The sequence below is a fragment of the Cyclopterus lumpus genome, chromosome 11 (assembly GCF_009769545.1).
Source record: "Cyclopterus lumpus isolate fCycLum1 chromosome 11, fCycLum1.pri, whole genome shotgun sequence".
Lineage (NCBI taxonomy): Eukaryota > Metazoa > Chordata > Actinopteri > Perciformes > Cyclopteridae > Cyclopterus > Cyclopterus lumpus.
The window spans coordinates 11,452,990-11,477,709 of NC_046976.1; the positions used below are offsets into that span (position 1 = coordinate 11,452,990).

Consider the following 24,720-nt stretch of genomic DNA (forward strand, 5'->3'; position numbering starts at 1 on the left):
ATAATCAATATAATTTAATTTATATTGTTCCATCATTTGTTCAAATGAGCATCAAGTTTGACACACAGTATCAGAGAGGGGAAGAGGAACTGGGCTCATCCATTTTTTACCAGAAGGGGTAACTATAATTTCTAGTTATTATGGGGACTAGAAATTACATTTGGAACAATAATAACATTTCATAAAGAATTATAATAAAATACTTTAGACAACTGGAGTGCCAAGAGTGGTGGCTGTTGTGCTTTTGTTTGTGTTCACAACGTAATTCCTTTCCCCCAAAATAAATCCCTGTGCAGTTCCACTTGACACAGCAAAGCATGTCTTGCAATTGCTGTGTGTAATGAACATAATGCAGCTGCAGTTATGAAATCCAGTCAAATGTTTTATAGCTAAACCCATTTGTTTGCTTGTCTCTTACTCACCATTTCCATTGCACACATTTTCCGCCTTCCCTTTTTTACTTCACTACCTTCCAAGTGATTTCTGGAGTGCTCTATGCTTAATGATCCGTGGAAAGAAATAGTGTGACGGCAAAGAAAGGCGTGACTCGTCGCTTTGATTTCAAAAAGCTCAAAGACGGAACTATTTTTGATGCTAGTAACATGTATGTGCATGTAATGTGTAGGGCTGTGTGAAAAATATAGATATTTTGTAAAACGATAGTGTATTTATATATGTCCGCGACTACTATCAATACATTTAGAAGGAAAAAAAAGAATCCTGTTTTAAACTGATTTTAAATGTCATTTAAATTGCCTCGAATCCTGGTGTGTGTGTCAAACAACCTCCTCCTCCGCTCCTGTAACGCTAGATGTCATTATCTATTGCCTTCTAAGCTAAGGCCAGCAGTGACACCTCGGCCTGTCACATGATCCTGCCAAAATCACAACATGGCATTTCACAAGCAACAGGCCGTATATTGTAGAGCGGCGCTATTTAATCCGGACTCAATACTGCCGACACATGAGTGATGTAACAGTGTAGTTAGTGCCCAGGAATTACAAAGAGGTGACGAAACGTGTCAAACATTGCTCCCCCACGCAGAGAGAGTAGTCCTTCCTTATGTGCACGGTTAGAAAACCAGAACACAGAGTCTATACGAGTATGTCGCACCACATCACAACACCACATCAGGATAGCCGTACAGGCAGTAACATCGCAGAGTTACTAAAAACTGAATCTGGAGGAATGGGACATGTCCAACCTCACACATTGTGCTCCTGAGAGAATAGTTGCCAGTGTTTTAATGGACTGTAGGATGGAGCATCTACTAGTTTTGTAAATCTCCATGAGTACAAAAAAAGGTTCTACAGTGGAAAAGCAAATTTGTAACATTAGATAATTATAGCTAGTCATAGAGCTACGTATATACCTGCTGACCACATTCATTTCCTGTACCGTACTCGTACACTAATGAATGGTCATCCCAAGAACCTCACACAAATAGAGCAAAGAGCAGTTTGTACCACTGAACAAGTTTAACCCAGTCGGCAACTTATTTAAAAAGCCCACATTTGTTGGAAAGCATTTTAAGTCACTGTTGGTGTCAGAGTTGAATGCTGTAAAAATACCTTCCCAATGATACCACAGTCACTATAGTTACAGACATTGTTCCTAAAGTGACTCAGTTTACCTGCACACAGTTGGCCCCCCACTCTGCTCTGCAGTAGTACAATACAAAAAAATACCACCCATCATAACAAGTGAGGATTACTTTTGAATTGCTAAGAAACCTACAATTATTAATTATCGGAAGCTATAATCACACGTAAATAATGCAAGATGCTTGTCACAGGGAACCGCTGGTTGGTAAACGCGTGTTATGAGGCGCCTCTTCATCTCTTGGCTGATATCCCAAGGCCATGTCTACCCTTGCTGAAAGTAGAGAAGAGATAGCTTGCAAATCAAATTAGCCGTCTAATGGAGAGAGAAGGAAAGATGAGGGAGGAGAGGGTGAGAGCAATGATTCTGCAGGATTACTTTATTGTCTTTTTTTTGTGAATGGAGGAATGGAGAGAGTGAAAGAGGGAAATGGGCTTGGTGGTCTGAGTAATATTGACTTCAGGGGAGCTTTTTCAAAGATGTATAACCAATTACAGTGGCCTGCCTACCACAAGCTTCGTCTGCGAAGTCACTGGATCTCCAGCCATGCTGCAGTGCTGTCATGGCATCTTTTGCTTCAGCGATCAAGAAACTGTGCTAAACTGTTTTTACAAAAATAAATAACCTTTTTAATATAAAAAAATATATTATAATAATAATACATAGAATTTATGTAGCGCTTTTCGTGATACTCAAAGACACTTATATGTGGTATGAATCCCTTAAATCAACGTATTGAAGCTGCCATAATCAATATTTCACAGACATTTCTTTTATTAATTGATTTTTTTCAGTTGTGAGATACAAACAGGCGACAACTTAGATGCAGAAGGTTGTAACAAAATTACACAGACATTAACACAAGACGTGTGAAACAGACATGATTTAAATATTATTTTTGTCATTGGGAGTTTTTTAAGGACTTGTGTGCATGGATGAAAGTGTGCTGTGTAAGTGTGTCATATATGCACATGTGAATGGCTGGTATGGTCAGTAGCTCAGCGGCAGCGAGGGATATGCAGTCAACAGGGCGTGTAGTTCCGATGCACTCGGCCGCATGCGTACCAGTGGTTTCGTTAGCTGAAAGCCAAACTTACTGTCCTCAACGCTAAAAGTGACCAAACTGTTTTCCCTCACTGTGGCTGCGTTCAAAGTAGCATACTAACACATATTAATACTAAGAATGATGTGCGCATAGCTCAAGGGAGAAGTTTGCCTCTCTGCCAGAAATCTCCTTAGATTCCAGCAAAGCCCTGCAAACTTCTCCCATGAGCCCAGACTCACAGTGCATTGCGTCTGAGACCGTGAGACTGTTAATATGTGCTCTTCATTTAGGTGTAAATGTTTTCAGGTAAGAAAGTATCTGTTGAGATGGTCAGTTTATCCAAACAATGACTGTTTGGAAATTTGCTGCAATATTTTCAGAGATGCGATGGAGCCTTGAGACCTGCCGGACCATCGTTTGAGCATATTTCAGTGTGAACAGTCTGATGAATTCCTACTTAATCCTTCATTTGGATGGGAGTATGCAGTATGCTTTTGTCTCTAGCCACAGAGTAGCGACTGGGGGTTCAGTGTTTCTTTGTTTCCTTTTGTATTAAGTTTTCTTAATACAAAAAAAATGGAAAGTTTTGACAATGAAAGACAAAAACATATTTAGGGTTGAAGGATTGGATGCAAAATATATACAGTGGGACTTACAAACGTTACAATGGCATCACTTTATCTGAATAACCTCAAGCAAACTGAAATGTGTTCAATCTGCCAACATATGTTGTAATTGATAATACAGCCACATTGGCCCAGAAATCAATCAGGCTTTAACAGACATACAGGCATGACAATAAAAGCATAGAAAATGTGATAGACATGTCATTGTATAATATACCAGATATCGCCTGTTTCCCACATTCAAAGCATTTGGTTTTATTCTGCCGAGCTTTAACTGTTTATGAGCAATCAGCATGTTTCCTTTCCTTTCCCCGCCTCACATACCTGTTCTTTATTGTACTTTGCATGACAACAAGATGCTGGGGAGACGTGGGGAATAAAAAGAAGGAGAATGTACAGGAGAACAAAAATGAGAGAGAGAGGGAGACAACGATGCTTCTAAAACCATCTGGCTGTTCCCAGCATCCTCCTCTTTGGCACAGAGCTTGTTGTTCTATGTTGTGTCTGTTCTACGTTCTATGTGCTTCATTTATCGTCGCCTTTATTAACAATTTAATTGAAAAGCAAGGAGAAAAGCCACATCTGGATGGTATTAGACCAAATGGGAAAGATACAGTCGTGTATGTGTGAGCTGAAAATTCTTTCTCAGAGAGAGAGAGAGAGAGAGATGCCAACTTAAAAGATAGTAATTTGCAAATGCTGGCTGTCTCCAGTGAAATGTTTGCCCACTCACAACATGAATCGCCTGTGTGTGGGCTTCCCCTGCACTGCCCATACATAACCTATTATAGAATGAATATTGTAGAATGAATATTATATTGTATTATTATATATTATAATATATTTATTGATGGTTCTGTCAAATATTTGAATGCTTTACAGTCAACATGTGTGTTCCTCCTCAGGGGAATGATGGGCTTTTTTTCAGGAAGCAATTTTCTTGCAGATTCTCCAATCGTATTTTTTCTGGCTAGAAGATGAAACATTGTGTTAAAACAGGAACATGCACTACGTGTTTGGACATGAACTTCTGCGTGGTTATGCGTATGCACACTTATTTGTGAACCAGTCTTTTTATATCAGAGGAAAATGATAGAGGGAAGAGAATACAAAAGACTAAAATAGTCTCAGGAAAATGGACATTAAGAGGCCGAGCAATTTCATAATAAGGGACTTATTATGTTCTGAAGTCAAATATTTACTGTCACCTTTTTCAGAAATGTCTTGATTAAGTATATTACATAAGTTTGGTTGAATAATGGACTTATTCCAAAATAAATTAAAGTCTTTATCTCATAAATTCATTGCATAGGTGTAAGTGGGCTGCCCATCTTTTCCCAAATTCCTGCATTATTTGACTATGAAACACCCCTTGGGAACCATTTTCCTCATTGGCAGAAAACAGCAGCTGCGGTCAGCTTGAAATTATGTCACTAGAAATGGGTTCCATGGGTTATTTCACAGTGGTCTCAAAATGCCAATCAAATCCAGGAACTGTGGCAATGTAATGCTTTAGGAGTCGTAGGGAGTCCTGCATCCCTAGTGTTGTGAGGTTTTGGCTGCTAAAATGGGAGGAATTTGCTTTGTTGGCAAGGCAAAGTAACTTCTTCAGTTGTTGCCTGGCAACTTCATTGAGATGACAAGACTCCAGAATGTTAATGTGTTTGGCCAAAAAAATTGTCAAACCCATAACCCCACATTGTATCATTTTACCCTTTGGTTTGCACAGATTGAACAAATGAGATGTGACATTTTAATTATTGGGCTTAAGCTACGCTAAGCTAACAGTCCGCTGGCTCTAACTTCATATTGAGGCTACAATGCAGACTTAATCTGCTCATCCATCTCTTAGCAAGAAAGCTATTCATGTTTCACATACAACAAAACTAGAATTACACAATAACCGTATGTGTTACACAATATATTATTACACTGTTCTCTTCAGACCTGCTGGTTCTGTATGGTTTAATTTGTGTAATTGAACTGCTGGTAGATGACCTATAGGAAGCATCTTCCTCTTGGACGCCTTTTAGAAAGGGAAATTAATTAGTGTATACATGCAGGGTGAAATATGTTCAAACTTCAGCATTTAGCCTGGCATTAAGAAAGATGGTTTAAATGGTAAAAATAATGGTTTAAAAATGCAAAAAATACATTAATCAAACATATTATTCAAACCTGATAGTATTAGGATTTTTAAAATGTTATTTAATACTACATTCATACAGGAAATGTAAACACAATTAACGGCTTTAACTTAACCTATCTAAATAAAACATAATCCATGAAAGATGCATTTTTTTTAAATGGTCAAAACTATATATGATCTGCATTTACAACATTTACATGTTCTTCTAAATACTGCTATGCTATAAAAATCGGAGTATCTGAAACAAAATGTGCATTTGCAGTCAGCTACAACCGTGTACACAAATAAATGACTCGACAAGAAGCTGGTTCTCACATATTTTAAAGCCTAATAAAGCCGCACACTGTACAGTTGCCGAAGCTACAAACATATTGTAAAATTATGCGGATGTAATCCATCTTTGTATGAAAGTTCAGTTTATTATACATCTGCATGAATGACGTTATTCTACGATACCACATCAGATCATTCATTTGGTGCATATATGCACTTGGAACCCTTCGCACAGCGCGTGATGTGGTTTGATCAACATTTTTAACAGACAACCCACGAACTGTCACCAGTTTGATTAAATTTGGCAAAATTCAGATTTCTGCACAGAAATATTTGACATCACCCACCAGCAATGGAAAGAGCACAGACAAAGAACAACCTAAAAGATCAAAAGTGAAGTTATTAATTTAACTTCAGCAGACTCCTAGTTGGAAACTGATTATAAAAAAAAGTAGTTTGGGCCTTTAAAACTGACTACAGCTGCAATTCCTTTAAGGTCTACAGGGTGAATTTGATGCACAAAATATGTTAGCAAGCGTGTCACTTTAATTATAAATATGAGGACATCAACATTTTTTTGTGTTCACTACGACCTGGCCAACTAAGCACAGAAAAACACTAGCTCATGCAATGTTAGCCCTTGCCTCCCCAAAGGAATCAGTATAGAGCGATGGATGGAGAGGAGGGAGGGGAGAAAATAACAATAATAGTCTCTACAGTTCAGTATCTGCTCATTAATCATTCATAGGCAGCCAAGTGGCAGCAGCAGGGAGCACAGAGAGATTTCAGGTTACGGTATCAAATCTCAATTTATAAATAGAATAGTTATGGAGCTAGGCGGCAGAATAGCATCACTCATAGCCCCCTCCTCCCACCTCCTCCTGAGTAGTCACTGATTTCTCTGTGTTGAAGGTTTGGCTAACATGCGGTGATACTATATGTAACCATATGAGTAAGACCCCAAAAGTGGTCTTAAAGCTGGCGAATACACTGACTTCTCAAGCTGCAGCATCAGTAGGCGCCACATCCTCTCCTCTCATTTCACAACCGATCCTGTCTATATCTGCCGCACACTCCAGCACACCCGGATCGATAAGAAAATGCTCTCCCCGATCCTGTTTGTGTTAGCGATTCATCTCCACTCATCTCATCTCCACCGCTCAAGGACAGCTTGTATCCATATGGCCAAATGAAGAACGACGAGTCACACAAGCCCATCTCATGCCAGAGGGGGGTGTCCCGTCTTTCCTGCGTCTCACTCCCAGAGAAACAGCTACAAATGACACCTTCTATTGATTAATGGTCCACTGAACGGCCACATCTGACATGCCTAGCACATGCTATATTGTCTGACAAATTCATTATTTAGGATTACTGCTTCCTGCATGCATATTCATGTGTCTCTTTATAGCTAACTTATTATCCATTATAAATCAAGGTTAACACATGCAGACAGGTACTGTTGACATGAGACATATCAAGCTCAGCTACAGCAATTTTATGAATTTGATTGTGTCACTCATGACCTTACAATAGAGTCCACAAGCTTCCTCCACTCTGCAGCCGGTGTCAGTGATGAAGCTTTAAGTGGTCCGTTTGAGGGAAGAGTCTAATGATCTTAATCTGAGTTTAAACTGCTTTACACAGATTTAACAAGTGAGATGAGCAACCATCAGCCTTTCGTATGATTTACTAGAGCCTTGACCCTTTCAGCTTGAGTCTGACTTCTTGCCTTTTATTATATCAGGATGCTTAGTTAGTTTGATAGATGAATTTAGGAAAAAAAAGAAATGTTTTGGGTGGTTTATTGTGTTTATGATTATATATTTTGGGTATAAATTCTCTTTCTTTATTGTCTCAGCCCTTTCCCCACTTTTTCATGTACATCTTGTTCTTCTGGCACTCACACTGGTCTGTGGTGTGTGGACTACACTGAACAAGAGTAACCATAGTAGAAAAGGCATTGCATGTGTGGGTTGGATGTCCGCGCATTGGTTGATTGAAATACCTGCCGTGAGTAAATAAAAGCCTCATCCTCGCCCAGCAGCGGTGCGTGTATGATTGAATTCTCGTGCAGGGCAATCCAAACGTTGAACACGACACAGGAAAGGTTCAATGCATGCCCAGCACCAGTTAAGTGGCAATGTCAGAAAATGTCACTCAGAGCATCAAACCTCGTGCAGCTAGTTTAAACACGTTATGGTGAATGTGAAAGGATTTGGGCACGCAAATGATTTGCTATCGCAGGACCAATCCTGATATAAAATGCAATGCATTCTTTTAATCACATTTTGACCTGTCATCAGACCCAAGCTCTTCCTCATATTATCTGGCCTGACATTTGTCCATAGTGGTGATTCCTGCTTGACAATGTCCTTGTCAGTGGAGCTCATATCTGTAATATGAGGAAGGAAAGAGTGATAAAAGAGACTGGGGATGAAAACCAGGTCTAAACGACTGACCTGAGATAAGAGTGATGTGATGGGGTGCTGTGCAAGGCCAACAACATAAACATAACATCACTCAGTCTGTGTGTGGGTGCGTGTGTACATGGCATTAGCTATAACATGATTGACATGATTAAACAGGGGCTGCAGCAGGCCATAAGCTATTAGAGAGGAGGCGACCACCACATCACTCACCTGTCTAGAGGCCAGTTTGTGGGCATATTATGTAATGATTTGTACTATATCCTTCCACAGTACGGTGCTGTGTCAGTGCACACATAAAGAGGGCTTTCACAGTTGCTTTGATGTTTCTATTACTGTATGTTTATTCTTATATTTTGACTTTTTCTGAAAGTTTTACTTAGTAGCTTTTATAGTGATCAAATAGTGATACTTTTTTGTTTAATAAAACCTCAGGAAAGAACATCAATGATAATTCAAAACTGACAGCAGGTATTCTCCACTGCACCTCATATTTTAAATTTGAATTATATCTGTCATAATAAATCAAATCGCTTTCAGAGGCTACGGATGAAATGTCAAACCAATGACAGGTTAAATGTTGTTAGTGAATCAGTACTACACATTGCAATATGTTATTTTATTATCAAGCTCTTGTGTTGTATTCCTTCAGAAGAAGGCATGCCATGCCAGCAATTACTATCACTAATGGGCCTCTAAAGGCCTCGATTTTTATATTATCTGGATTCTTCTCATTTATATATATATATATATACATATACATATACATATACATATATATATATATATATATATACATATACATATACATATACATATATATATATATATATATATATATATATATATATATATATATATATATATATATAATAATTATAATAATAATAATGTACACTTTATTGATCCCACAGTGGGGATTTGATATATACTAGTCCTCTGTTTACCAGCACTATATTAGTCAGTGTCAACTTCCCGCCCCCCAGCGCCTGTGTGGACGCTCAGCACAAACAGTGCAACACATTTAGACACACACATGGCTAATGTGCCTCATCTCAAAGAGCTCTTTGCCATTTTGGAAAAATTCAAAAACATGCCTTGTGAAATCTATTGTGATGCCCACCTTCAAGTAAGCATTACTGTATGTGAGTGTGTGTAGGTTTAGGGTTTAACTGTCCAGTAAAAATATCAAGTGGTGACAATGCATCATGATTCTTGATATATTTTTGATGGATTTAAATTGTAAATGTCACCCGTTTTGCCCTGTCCTAATCTTTTTGATTGGAAATGAACTACACACAAGCGACAGGGTCTGACTTAAAATGTGTGTAGACCTGATGTATATACTCGTACCAGAGTGACTGAGCTCACACTTTCCTGGTCACGTCCATATAGAATAATACTCTTGCGGCCCATGCACACTAGCTTCAACATGCAGTATGAGATCAATAATCAGATAGCACACATAGCACGTGATGCCTCATGATTCTCATCTCATCTTTCTTCTTTCCCTTGTTCAGATTTTCTGTTTGTCTGTATCAATCCCCACATCGTCTCCCCAGCTCCATGTCGGACTCTTTCATCAGCACTGGGCCTCTCACTCAATTCCTCCACCACCTACCTGCAATATTCATATCTGTCTCCCTCCTCCATCCTGGTGCTAATGAGTTCTGGATGTGGTCAGTGTGGGGTCCACAGCTTCTCCCTTACTGCCGCCTCTCCAGCTGGGTGCTCCCACGGTGCACCAAATGCCTCTCTTGAATATTGAATAAACCCCAGGACCCCCTCCGTGCTTCCTGATCAACAGCACTGCTATTACCTAGCTATTACTCTGCAAGGGGTCTCGGGGCTCCAGCAGGATGGATGGGCTTTGAATCTGTTGTGTTGTTGGTAAAGGTAGAGATATTTAGGTAGAGAGTGTTTGAAGATGTTTGATACTATCTAATTATGAAACCTTTACTTTCAGTTTTATAATTTGCTGAAGTTTCTTCAAACCACCTCAAAAGTGTGTTATTCTGGGATGCATACAGTCCAGATGCAACACTCAGTTAACTTCACTACATGTGTGTAAAATTAATTATGGCCTCAGATTTTCCCTTGAATGCCTTTTGTTATCGCTCTTTTTGGCTGAGAAATAATGTTTCAAAACATGTCCAAGTTCCAATTTATTCATAGCAACTTAGTATTATGTCCAGTGTGAGTGTTACCTCCAAGTGTTTGCTACAGCACCCTTGCTTTGCATCTATACCAGAAAACTTCAGGAAAAAATATTGTTGTATTATGAATTGTAATAATACTGTATAGTTAGTTTTTTGTATATGTATAGGTTGTCAGTGTGTTGTTGAAATATTGATTATGCTTTTCCACAAAACGTGTGGTCTAATCAATATTTGTATGATATTTGATCAAAGAACGACAGCTTGTTTTAAAGTACAGTACTCACTATTGGAAGTGCTGAACATCAATGGTCCTTTACTAGAACCATTTGGAAGAATTGTAATATAATGAATTCGGTTTGCCTCTCATTCCTCTGTGCGTGAGGCAAAGTCTTCATTTTTGTGTTTTCAGAATACATTGGTGATGCTGTCAGATTACAAATCCACAGTTTCAGATTATTCCGTGATATAACGCCTTTGGTATAATAAACATGAAAGCTAGGAAGGAGCAAAGCACCGTGAGTGAGCTAATATTTACCTACCATTTACTTTTTTTTCTCTATCCCCTCCCTGATAGCCACTTCATTATTCAAAGACCAACCACACAATTAGCAGCAGCAGATCCTATTGCGAGGTAGTCCCGCTAGGAACAATCAATGCTATTAGATCTGTCAATGTGATTACACACACTCTTGCATCTTCCTTATTTCTCCTTCAAACCTTTACTTGTGCTGGTAAAGGTTGTTAGGCTTGTTGTCTTTAATTTTTGCACCATTGATCCAATCCCATGCCAAATCAAGCAGGTATATTGCAGGAGATATAAACGAAGAGGCAGGTTGCATTGAATGTTGGCAATAGGCCATCTAGAACAATCTTCTGTGGCTGTGTTTTCTTGTGGTCAGAAAGACAAACCACCTTCATCTCAACCAATTACTCACTGCATCTAACTCCTGCAAAGAGCGTGAATAACCAACTAAGCGCGACCCAGTCATTGCTTCTATCAAATTAAACATTAATTTACAAAGCTCCTTTCAACCACACTTGCTGCATGGCGTCCATGGATGTCGATGTTGGCCAGTCGACTGGTCCACCGCTTTACTCCAGACTGAAGAAGTATCGCAGCATTTCTTACATTTATGGGTCCCCGGTGATGATGAGTCTTTTATGATCCCCTGATTTTTCCTTTGACACCACCATGAACTTGTCTCAAAACAATTGGATTGCACACCATCAAAATTGGCTCCGGATAAATTATGATCCCCTGACTAAACATCTAGCACCATCATCAGGGCAAATATTGAAATTTGATTCAGTATTTAGGCACTGTAATGCCTTTTCTTGCAGAGAACACACCACATGTATAATAACTTTAAAAACTTGTTATATGTATTTGCAAAAGTCAACACAAAAACAAGAAAAAGCTACGGCCAGTATAGGCCGGAAAGTGAACTGAACCAGAGTCATTGGCCACTGAACAGACTAAATAACTAAATAAGCCTGGTGTTGGCGTCTCCAAGTCTCAGCATCCAGGATACACGGTAACATGGTATATCTGGTGAGCTTAACAGGCGAGGTGAAAGATGAGGTTGATCAGTCAAAGCAAACTGTTGCTGCTGGTGTGAATGTCAGCTAAGGACAGCTTCAGAGTCCTCTCCCGAGACAGTAAATGTGACAATTGCAAGTCTTAAAGCCTTCAAAAAATGGGTTGACCACAGAAGTTTAAAACACAATCCATTCACTCAGTTGACTGTTCTGATACACAAACCCTTATTCACTTATGAATCAGCAGTAAACATCCCTCCTTGCTTCTCTGACTCTGTGTACCTGTTATTTTCTATTCTTGGCTCTTCTCACTTTTCCTCCATGATTCAACACCAAACTACTTTGATTGTGACTTGAATAAGCCCAAACGGAGCACTGGCAAAGCTTTTGTGCTCACTTCAAATAGAATGTGATAAGCGACTGTGCGTACGGATTGTCTGAATAGATCACCCCTGCTATGGCATCAGAGAGTCACCTCAAGTCTTCACAAAGACATCATGTCTCAGTGAGGCCAGACGCATTCTCAGTTGTTTCACCGAGAGCTTAAGTGACCTTGAGGGGAGATGAGAGGGAGAAGCTGCCCTGAGCTGTTGGCACAGTTTTAATTACTACGGGCAAAGAAAGGCATCTGTGGATTGTGTGTACCGGCAACATCCGTGGTTAGGGAGTGTGTGAATGCATGTGACTTTCCCTATGCGTGATCTGTGTGTATGTGCATACTGCATGTGCAAATCTGCCACTAGTGTAGAGCTCTCCACCAAAGACCATCCGATTTGGGCTGGCCCTCTTTAAAACCCTCTTACATAAGCCACTGCTCTCAGATGTTTGATATCATGGAATTATTTGGGGCTTTTCCTTTGAAAAAAGGCTGTACAGAGTTAGATCAAGATTGGCCTGTTCTTTAAATAATACATTGGAGCTGCCTCTCATATTGTCTTCATACACTGTCCTCACACAATTGTGCCAAAGCTGACCTAGAATTTGCATTTTAAGTCAGTGAAGAAAATAATTGATTTTATTGTAGAAAACGCTTCTCATCAGCCGACCTGTATTTAATGGACAAACAAAATATGCTGTCTATCTTTGTCACTGTCCTAGATTTGACTCTGAAATCAAACAGAGAGACTTGTCGAATGTCATGATTGGGCTTTAATACTCTAATGATATTTTCTACTTTCCACAGTCCATTTTGGTTCAAAGTTGGTTCAAACCAATTTATCTTGAGTGAAGAGTTAGTTTGATTAATAAAATACAATATTAGATCCTTATATGGCTTTTACTAACACATCTGATTCCCTCAAATTCAGTTTTACCTGCAAGAGTAAAGAAATACATTTAGTTTGTTTTTTTAAAGCTTTAAAAAATGTCTGTATTTGCATTTAACCCTGTGCCATTTTCCCAAAAAGTAAACAGAAGTGTAGCACCTGCACTCCTATGAAGCGTCAAGTTTTAAATTCAGCATGTGTGTTTATTGGTCAATATTTCTTTCTGTAGTATATCTGGGATTCTCAGTTCAGTGTTGTGTTGTATCAGATGAAAGTAAGTAGGTCAAACTGTGCCCAAAGCAAAATCATCTCCAACAAAACTGGCAGGCAATCCTAAAACACTTAGAGGCAAACATATAAGGTTCTAGAGCATCTTTTGACCACAAAGTCTCCTCCCAGTGCAGTCCTGAGAACACTAGTGCAATCAATTTGGTTTTAGAAGATCACTAGCTCTTATTACAGAACTGTAGAAGCATCTCCCAGTGTGGGTGTAGCAAACAGCCTTAGCTAAACGGAGATTAAGGCAATGCTGGAAAGACCCCTTGAAGCACTCTTAGGCTAGTGGGTGATTTTGGATTTAGCAGTGGTAGCGAGATAAAGGCCTTTCTTCCGGCTTAATTGATGGCTGTAATCCATGTGTTGTTTTAAAAGCCTGTCTCGTTGATGTATGAACACAAAACCCTGTGGGTCTGCGCAGAAAATGATGATTTAGAGGGCCAAACTGAGGGTTTCCCACTAATTGGGTGAAGCCTTGTAGATTTGGGATCCTCTTAAATGGCTGAGCTGATGACTATGTTGAGTGTGTGAAAAAAAAAGGTAGGCCTGATATTTGTCAACGTTCTGCTACTATAGAAATAGTGTCGTGACAACATTCTTGTCATGCCCTTCATGCAGATTCTTTGATAATGTTGTATGTCACTCAGCCTCGTATTTCAGTTGCAAATAAATACATTTTGATTTCCACAATTTCTGCACAATGCAGTCAAATCCTATTAAACTGTATTATCAGAGCTGTCATGCTTTCTTACACCATATCGTACAGTCTTGCTTTCTACAAATGTTTGACTTTGTAATGCCCTCTAAAGAGATCTCACATTTCTGTCATTCTATGTCAGTTACTCCCTTTTCGACCACGCTCGGTACGTTTTAAATGGTAATCAGGTTTCATCATGCGCACAATTATACCAGCAGTACTGTGATTAATGTCTCGAAGGATAGAGGCTTAATGAGAAGATCTCAGTCATCCCTAAAGTTAGGAGGTGCTTGAACTCCTCAAGGCTTTCGCACCCGTTAAGGTAATCATCTACTGGTGTACCTCTTGGTTTCAGTCAGAATTATTATATCGTTGCGTTGATCGCTATCATGAATCACAATAGCTGTTTAATCTTTACAAAGTATGCAATTAACCCTGCACCGATTCAAATCACTCATTATATTACCAAAGATAGGACGTTGAAAATAGAGCATGGTGCCTTATTATATCAGGCCTGTACATTTTTCTGACATGCCTTTAAAAAATACATCATGTAAAATGACTAAAATGTTTTGTACAGTTCTACAAATATAATACCATAATTCTGCCAGTAAAAGTTATTTCTGAAGCAATTAAATCAATATATAGTGTACATTAAGCAGATCTTTGTCTTTGCTGGCATGTGCAGGTTGTTACATTGATTTGCAAATTCTAATCTTAAAGCAAAAAAATGAATTACAAATATTTTTTCCTCTTGAGAAAATTAATCACCTATTGTTGAACATAGAGAGAGAGAGAGAGCAAAACTTGATTAGCATGGAATTGTCAAATGAAAAGTGGGATGGGTTGAAACAAGGACAATTGTGACTGTGGGGGGTGATGGTGTCTGTGTGTATCTATGCATCGGACACACACAGATGAGAACAACCACATTTTGTATAAATGTAGTATAATACCAGTTGAAGACATTCTCATCATGTTTCATGAGCATGTTTGTACTATATTAATTGCTTGGTAGAGAGAGAGAGAGAGAGAGAGAGAGACACACACACACACACAGTAATCCTTTATTGTGTTCCAAGAAACACGACTGTGCTTTCTTTCACTGTAGTTTCTCTGTCATATTATTATTATTATCCATATGAATTGTATATTATTTGTGTTGTAATGTCTTGGTGCTTTGGCAATATTGTTGTTGGAACATCCATGCCATTAAAGCCTATTGAATTGAATTGGAGAGAGAGAAAGAGAGAGTGAGCTGATTGAAAATATACTGAAACACACAGAGGTATTCAGACAACGATACATACTCCAAAATGAACAGACACAGTGTGAAGCCAATTTGAAAGGTCGTGCAAACAGGAGTCATCCATTCCATGAAATATTTACCGTCAAGTGACGTCAGCATGACCTGGCAGTTTATTGCCAGGATTACCTGAATTACTTTCACAGACTCAAAGCTCACTGATTGCTCTCTCTTATGTCATTCCAGCTGTCCTTTGCAGCAACAACTCCAGTTCTGGCAGACAAGAAAAAGTACCCCAACTTCTTCCGCACCGTCCCATCAGACAACGCTGTGAACCCGGCGGTCGTGAAGTTTCTCAACTTCTACAACTGGAGCCGTGTGGGAACCCTCACACAGGATGTGCAGAGGTTCTCAGAGGTCAGTGCTCCTTGTTCATGCTTTTTAAGAGACTACATTTTGATATGGCAACGTTGGCATGAGGTGCCACAGAAACTTCTATAGTGAGCTGTTGCAGAGAGCATGCACAGCTTATGCAAGCCACTTTTGATGTATTCTGATAGCTAGTATTTAGTAATTTTAAAAAATTTTGTATTTTCATGCATTCAGTTAATATTAAAGCTAGGGTTGGTAATATAGAGAAACTAGCATAAATAAGCTAGATTAAAAAAAACTGTTGCCAACTCTTTCATAATGAAAGGTAGCAGCACTAGGTCCAAAAGTTGCTAAATCAAGCAAGAAAGTCGATAAGTCAGTACCTTCTGGCCTCCCTCCAAAGCCACTCCCCCAAAATCATTAGGAACATAAAACAACAAACATTGCTGTTGTTAGTACCCACAGCTGTCAAGCTGCAAGACTCCAGTGATGCACAATGAGTGCACGGGGCCGACTGCGTGCAGGAAGGCAGTTATGTGAAAGGTAGGCAGCCCGTCCAATTAGTTCATTCTAGTGGAATGAAATGATTGGACGGGCTTATTACATGTCCTACAATATTAACTGATACAGGATATATTACTTATATTTAACAGAGCATTTGGTTTATTGATTGTGTCGAGATGTATTGATAATTTTAGCAAATGTGAAAAAAATGACCAACCCTGGCTTCAGGTGGTCAAATGGTTACTGGAAGGATCACTTCTTGCAGAGACAGCAAAGATAAATGCACAACATAACAACTGAACAACATTTATGGATTCATGGAAGTGGTACAGTGTAAACAGGTAAACACTGCATAGTACTTACTAGTAGCCTACATTGCAAGAAGGGAAGATTGCATTGTCCCTTTAGACATTAGAGTACATATTATGTATAAGAAATCAAGCTTTGCATTAGTTCATTTTACTTGATTTTTTATTTAGCAAATTCCATCTGTTGGTAATTGAACGTCAGCACTGGAGAGAACAAAACTACATTCGCCAAGAAAAACTCCTTTCCTCTATTATGCTCTATAGTGTCAGAGAGCCTTTTACATTGAAATATAATAATACAATGTATACATATTTTACCAGTTAAAATCCTGTCAGACTGAACTGGATGGTAACTAGCAAGACAAACCTCTTCCTGTTTGTAAACATACACATTTATCATACCTTGGCCAAACAATCACACATCAGCGATACAGGAACATTCAGTTAATAAAAGTCATGTCAGATGTATTGAAAGCAAGAATGTGTGAAACACATTGTGAGCTCTTGCTTCGAGGCTCTGGTTGAAAACAATCTGCTCAGCAACCGGAGGTGGGAGGTGGGGCCATGGGGGGTGTATAAAAAGTCTCACTGCAAATCTGAGAGAGCCCAAATCCCTTTATCTCTCCCCTCCTGAAAGCGCCAAGAGGCTTACGACGGCAGGGAGACGGGCGGCCCGATTCAATCAACCTGCCACGAGATTGGCCTCTAATCCTGATTTACAAATATGCAAGCATCGCTTCCGTACTTTATGATTTGTACAATCCTCTGTCAAGTTCAGAGCATGTTTGTTTTTGTTATATCTGGGAATCATGGTGGCGTGCATAAAGACAAATGGTCGTTGCAAAATGTTGTTTGAATACTGCCAAATAAAATAAAATAAAATAATAATAACAATAAAATAATGCATGATGATATTTGGTAACCTTCCTCTACTGATGGCATTGTTCCATTTAAGAATACTTCTGGTTTATTTTAATCTGGCGTATTCTTCTTAAATGTGGCTCTTGAGTTCGATGGGTTGTGCTACATTTGGGTCTCTATCTCCACCTCCGTAGAGATTTAGGAAGCGACAACCAAACAATGTGTATTTAGAGGCAAGCTGTGGGAGCCTCTTACAGCTTTTCAAATAACTATTTATTTTTTACATTTATCATTTCAAACTGGCTCAAAATAAACCAGAATGAGGCCGCAGAATTAGCAATTGTGGCAAACTGTTTATGGATCTACAAATGTGTTGTTTCCCAAGGAGAAGAGGTTAATATTATGTAACGCTTGTTAGGGCCATGCACACACACACACATACACACACACACACACTGTATGCTGTCATCTGGGACCGTAACCTGTAAGGTAAAGCCAGCTTGCCACTTCTATTGTTAGACACTATTGAACACACACACACACACACATTAATCAACATTATTGAGATTGCCAGACCAACAGGGCTCAATCAGGAACAGAGCAGCCATCATCAGCCAGTCAGATGACAGACCTGAGAACAGGATCAGGATTCCCCTCCTCTGTCTGGAACCCTCTGAGCTCAACTGTTTAACTACACTTTGCCCACTCATGCATGTAGGGGAAGTTACTCTCTCAGCAGCCACTCTCTTTCTGAGGTCCCTTTCACATAATTCTTACTTAAAATCAAAAGATTGCTTGGTGCCCTGTTTTATGCATTAAACACGTTTTCTTTAGCCATCAGCTGCTATTCGTGAGAAAAACATGTAATGTTGAATACATTCCTCTGCAGAATGATTCAGTAATGCCATTGTACAGGCCATGTGAGGCCACCAGAGAAAGCCATTCGAGGGCTTGTCATCAGGCTATGGCACAACCATTTGTCACGCTAGTTTGTATAAGCACATGGCTGGCATTATAGTCTGAACTCTGGGATTTGCATGCAGATTTATATGGCAATGTAGCACACAGTATGAGGGACAGATGTGTAAATTGCATGAAAACATAAATGTCCCATCCTATTTGTCTCTGCATCTTTTGCTGTACATCTACATTATAAAGATGTAGATACACGTGCACAAGGCTCAGACAGACAGATGTGATGATTAAATAAAACACCTGCTATCACTCTAGTGTCTGTGTGACACTAATAAACACACACACACACACACACACACACATGCAAACACACACACACACACACACACACACACACACACACACACACACACACAGCACTGACTTTTGTCTGTCTGTCTGTCTGTTGGCTGAAGGCTTTGATTGTTATTTATGGGCATTTGTTTGGATACAAATGTAAAGCTTAGCCAGTAATTATTAATGTCGAGATTTTGAAATCACATGAGCTTTGACTAAAAGTCAATGCACCTAAATATTGAAGGTGAAACAATTAGTCAGTCAACAGAAAATTAATCAGCAGCTTTTTTTAAAATGGATTAATCATTCGGATCATCCATTAAGCAAAAATACAAAATGTCCTCTATTTCCAGCTTGTCAATTAATAGGTTTAGTTGATGTTTGTCCTTTTGTGGTACAGTAGTAAACTATCTTTTGGACTATTGGTCAAAACCAGGTTTGTTTCATTCAGGTGGAGGTCGAAGGTCATGAATTCCAACTTGAACAAACCTCAGTCAAATATATATTATCAATGAGTCTGGCATGGACACATTCAACTAAACAACCCCTCTGCCCCTTCTCTCTCTCTCTCTGTGACTAGGGGACGGCCGGTTAACAAGAGGGATGCATTTTAGTTATTTTGCTAACAACGGGGACACCATCTGGCCTCATCCCCTGTCAAATTGCTACTGATCAAAACAAAACTTGCAATTTGAAGACATTATTGTAACATGCATTTTCTATATTTACAATCTATTGAGAAAGTAAAATGGAAGAATTATAATGAAAATAATCCTAAATTTCAGCCCTGCAAAGTATGCAATTAGGTCGAGAGGAATTATTTAATTATCTATGGCATTTTAATGAGGACACAAGCCCACTGCTGTACTACCAATGCTTATAAAAAACATCTTGAGAACCAATGAGTTTTTTTATTTTCAGTCAGTGAAATGGAAGGCAGCATCCAGAGTGGGGGTGGGGTGATACGTCATTCTGTTATACCACAAAGACTCACAGGGTAACCCTCACCTTCAGCAATGCATCTTCATCTAGTGTGGGCTGATTTGTGTGTGTTGTTGTGTTAGCAGAATGTCCTTTCTAGACACCAATACATTGCACCCATCTAACAGTGGATCTGACATGTTGTCATTTGTCCATCATGTGTGGGTGTGTACTTTCATATCTGTGTGTGCACGCATGCCCAGAAGTGCAGTCGGATTATTTCTCCTCTGTATTTGCTGCTGGGGATTCCCAGGCTGCGCAGACAATCAAGGATGTTTTTGTTATGCAAGAAAAGCTGCTCACTTTTCCCCCTCCTTCCGTCAAACCATGCCCCTCTCCCCCCCTCCCTCCCTCCCTCGACCTAACACACTCAGTCCACTATAGAACACAAATGCATTTGTCCTTTTCTATCTCAGTGGCGGAAATGCAAAGTTAAAACCATAAGATCCTCTTGTGACGAGGGCTTTGTGCGTCTGCCTTTGTAATGTTGTGTGTGCCTGCATGTCAGTATGTATTGTCTTGTATGTGATTGCAAGTCGTTATTCCATTCACCTGTGCGCTCGCTCCAACACACCTCTTCAAACACCAAACTAACCTGCTGAAACCCTCTTTTGGCCAATAGTTTCTACTTAGCATTTCAGCAGCAGCCAAGCCTTTTACATCCATGTCCAGCACAACAGGACTTTGTACCTTGTCCAGACCACCACGCCAATTGTTCCTCAAGAGCAAAACCTGGTTGTATTGATCCACTCCAGCCTCTGTTGTTTCAGCTCAGCGAACAGTACATTGGAGGGAATGTTTGTACAGGAGTGAGTGATGTACAGAGTGAAGGGGACAGGCAATTATGACACCGGACATTTAGAGACATGAGGGAAATATAGTTGGAGTTCAATTTCATTGATTTGATTGCAGCCATCTTCTAGTCTATTATATGAAATAGTTGTAATGGCTGATTGCTGCTCACACCACGTTGATGTGCTGCAGCTATTTGAAATCCATCTTTAAAATAGGAAACACTTATAGCAAGGCCTATAAGACATGTATTGAATGAAAGAGCAATGCTTTGGTCAGGTTGAATATACTGTACAACTGATCTCAGTATCCCTAACTTTTAACAGCACAAACCAGATCAAAAATGTTCATAGAAAATGTTAAACCACTCCCTCAGCAAAATCCACTTATCTGCATTTTATTGCAGTATATTCTAGATTTATTGTTGTCGAAAAATATGGCTAAATGAATACATGTCAGGATGTTGCCCTCCATCTGTCTCTGAAAGTAGTGGAAGTATGTGCTGCATGAATGGTTTGAAAAGTTGTAATGGGAGTTTTGATGCCTTTGTTCTGTGATGACAGCCTGTCATTATAAATATTATAAATTCAGGCTGATCCACCCTCCATTATCTTTCAATGAGGAAACTACTAACAAACTTCAAGCTAAACATGGATTTTGGATCACTCAAGGAACAGTGTTTTCTATGTATGCAATTAATTCCATTCATAGCCATGGCAGTCCCCAATATGTATTTGGAGCAATTTAGGAAACACAAATATGGATACAACCAATGGTACACATGCCAGACTACCAACAAATGTAGGGCAACCACACAGGGCCTTCAACTATCTGTGCCAACGGAGCTTGGCATGCCCATTTGAGCACACACCCTGTCTGATGTATCATCATGGCCCCTCTCGGGTGGAGGTGGAGAGGCCCATGGCTGCAGGGCATGGCCGGAGGACATCAGGGAAGAAAAGCCAAAGGGAGAGGACAAGATGTCAACAGTAAACCTCAGCATGTATACTGTAGATTGTTCTCACAGCAGCATGTAGACGACACGGGTGTGACAGTAATAATGGCTGCTTTCCATGCCGGTGATCCCGATGGCAGGGCCCTGACATTGTGCATGCTGCCTCATTGGCATGCTTCACTAGAACATGTCAATGGAACAGAGCCATCATTAATTTGATCAGTTACAATTCTGCTTTTCCCACTATGACAAGTAAAAATTACTGCGGTAAAAAAAAAAGGCCTTTTCTAAAATGGTAGTTTATTAAGGAGGGAAGCCAGAATGTGTGTTTGTTGACGAGGGAAAGCGAGACAGTTTGATAAACCACCTCAAGCTCGCCATCACTGTGGGGTACCTGCTCTACTCTCCTCCTTCTCTGATCCCATTACCTCCCATTCCACTGAACCAATACATCAAAGCAGATGTACAGTTTCTCCACATACATTTACAGTACTCTACATGTGTCTTGTGTTTTAGATATATCTTTTTTAACCAATTGAGTTTATTCAATGCATCAAATTGTGCTTTTTTGTGTCATTCTGAAAAGAAGAAAAGTAATCTGAGTATAAAGTATCTAACTTTGACAAATGCACGTTGGATATTGTGAATGTTAGAAATCCACATCGAACAGAGTAAAATCAGAATGATGACGGTTTTGATGTCTTCAGTAATTAATGTCTTTGTCATGCTGTGATGTTAAGATGCTTGTGTTTCTGTCTTTCCACTCACAATTTAAGATGAAGCATGCAGACACCAGCTCAGATCATTAAATAGCCTTCATCTATCTATCTTGTTTTGTACATACTAGATACATTAGTATATATACATTGTAAACAGATATAAGATCTAAAAACTTGAATTATTATTGTTTAGAGGTGTATGGGAAATTGTCAGCAATATATTACGTGATGGTTTTGTTGAAAATGTATTTAAACATTTGTGTTTTTTAACAAAATGTTTTTCCTTACATTTCAAGATCAAAGTAGGATTTAAATTAAGTAAGCAGAAATATGTATGCTAAATTGTATATATTTTTTTGGGCTAATGGAAGTAAGTTTTTAATGGCTTTTTTGATTACACAAATGTTTTTTTCCTACATTTCGCCCAATTTATCCTACTTTTTGAATGTCCAGTTTATTATGCATCAAAATTAATGTAAATCCATATGACAAGGAACACGTAGGACAGCTGTTTTTTTGCTGACAAGGAGGTCACCCATAAACAGAGCAAAGAACAAATGACATGGTAAATGATCAACACCTTCTTTCTCCCCCTCCCTCCCCCCCCCCCCCCCCCCCCCCCCCCCCCCCCTCCTTGTTTAGGTGAGGAATGATCTAACTAATGAGCTGGAGAAAGCAGACATTCAGATTGCAGACACAGAAAGTTTTTCCAACGATCCTTGTGTCAATGTGAAGAAGCTCAAGGTAAGTGATCCTTCTTGAACAATTCTATCTAACTGTGAATAAAAAAAGTTTAATTAAGTTACTTTTTTTTCCAGATGCAACAAATGCGGAGAGTAATTGATCTGATTGTATAGAGCAGGTATAGAGCAGGCATGTACATGTGCATACAGGGTTTGTTATTGGATTTTCATTATTATCTTCTCTCTTTTGACCTTTAATGAGACGGAACAAAAGTAGACCCTTATTGGGCCAATATTGAGATGTTAGACCTGTGTATTTCAACCATTTATTCATGGTTTTAACATGCATGATTGATAAGAATCACTTTGACGAGGCAAAAATGCAAAAGAAATCACATGTAAATGCAGTCAAGTTTGAAGGCTAAATTATCCGAACTCTCCGGAGGCAATCAGAGATGCTTCTGGCCTCCGTCGTAAATGCACAGTGAGTCAGTGCCGCATATCATTTACAGCAACAACAATGTCAATGGAAGTAAATCAAAGACATGACCTAGTGTCTAATAAGCTCAACTGGCAACATGGTTTAAGAGTAAAGGAGTATAAATATATATTTTGATAGGAAGTTACGTGAAAGAAAAGATGTAAGAAGCAGAGAAGGCAGAGTTGGAGGAAGAAAGAGGTTTGACATGTGAGTGGAAGATATGATGTATGCAACATGGAGCAGGTTTAAGGAAAGACAGAGGGATAGAGAAGGAGTGGCAAGATAAGCTGTCTCTCCTAAAATATATGTGTAACTCTAAAAGTTGAAGCCTGATATTTTAAGCTGACACATCCTTCCTTGATCAACTCTAAATATTCAAATCACAGTGTTGCCTCGAAAGCTTTTCAGATGGTAGGATATGATAGGATAGAATAGGACCGGGTGGGCGGGGCCTCTCTGACACCCTAATGGTCCGTTTCTCGCTGTTCTCGCAGCAGCAGTTTTCTGTCTCCCCGACAGCTAGGTCACATAATGAGGTAGAGGGGGACACAGATTTCATTGTAAAGGCTGGTCTTTTATTGGTTCTACGTTGTCTGATTGTGTAAGTGCGACTGTGTGTGTGTGTGTGTGTGTGTGTGTGTGTGTGGGGGGGGGGGGGGGCACAAGGGGGCCACTGTGTGATCCACAAATAGAGGACTTACATCTTCGATCCAGCTGGAATATTCAAAAAGGAGACAGACATTTCTGCTGCAAGGCATCGAATCAGCCGTCAACATTCTGCTTTTTCATCTTCATCTCTCCTTCACGTTACTGGACAGGCTGATGAAACTACATCAGAAAACAAAGGCAGGCTTACACATAAAACCCCCATTCTTACCCACAATCAAGTTACAATCAAGTCGTCTTCTTCTTCTTCTTCTTCTTCTTCTTCTTCAAATTTAACATTAAAATAACAAGCATTCATTTTATAGACCATGCCTTTTCAACATGTTTGTGACTGAAGGTCAATTAAAGGACCTTGCATTCAATAGAGAGCCACATGAGAAAAATATCCTGAAATCTAAATTAAGTCCAAAACACTTTATTATTTAGTATGATTGAATTATTTATCATGCATTCAGAACTCTTACCCCGCAGATATGACGTAGTAAATGCTGATGCAGCATTTTTTGCATGACAAAGAACCCTCCATACATGTATAACTTTCATTATTATTATCAAATATAGTTCATATGTACAACTTTTCAGTTAATACATTATTTGAAAAGCAGCCATTTTCCAATTTTAGAATTCAGTGCTCCCCTTGGGTCTAACTAAGCAACCACATCCACATTACCTCTTTACCTTTGCAGTTGGTGCTGTATGTTGGCTATGATTAAAATATATATTGTACTATCCCAGCTGTAAACAAAAGGCTAAAGACAAATGGTTTGCACAGATATTAGCATTATAAGTTTGTCCATTTCATATGATTGGTTATTGATAATATAATAATATAATCGCAGAC

General features: G+C 39.2%; 1 protein-coding gene across 1 annotated transcript in view; it reads left to right on the top strand.

Annotated features, from left to right (window-relative positions):
* Positions 1 to 24,720, top strand: part of gabbr2 (gamma-aminobutyric acid (GABA) B receptor, 2) — a 154,272-nt gene that overhangs the window by 62,200 nt on the left and 67,352 nt on the right. Inside the window, exons 3-4 of the mRNA XM_034545526.1 lie at positions 15,553 to 15,723; positions 22,692 to 22,793. Of these exons, the coding sequence (XP_034401417.1) occupies positions 15,553 to 15,723; positions 22,692 to 22,793 (273 nt within the window). The remainder of the gene's footprint in view (positions 1 to 15,552; positions 15,724 to 22,691; positions 22,794 to 24,720) is intronic.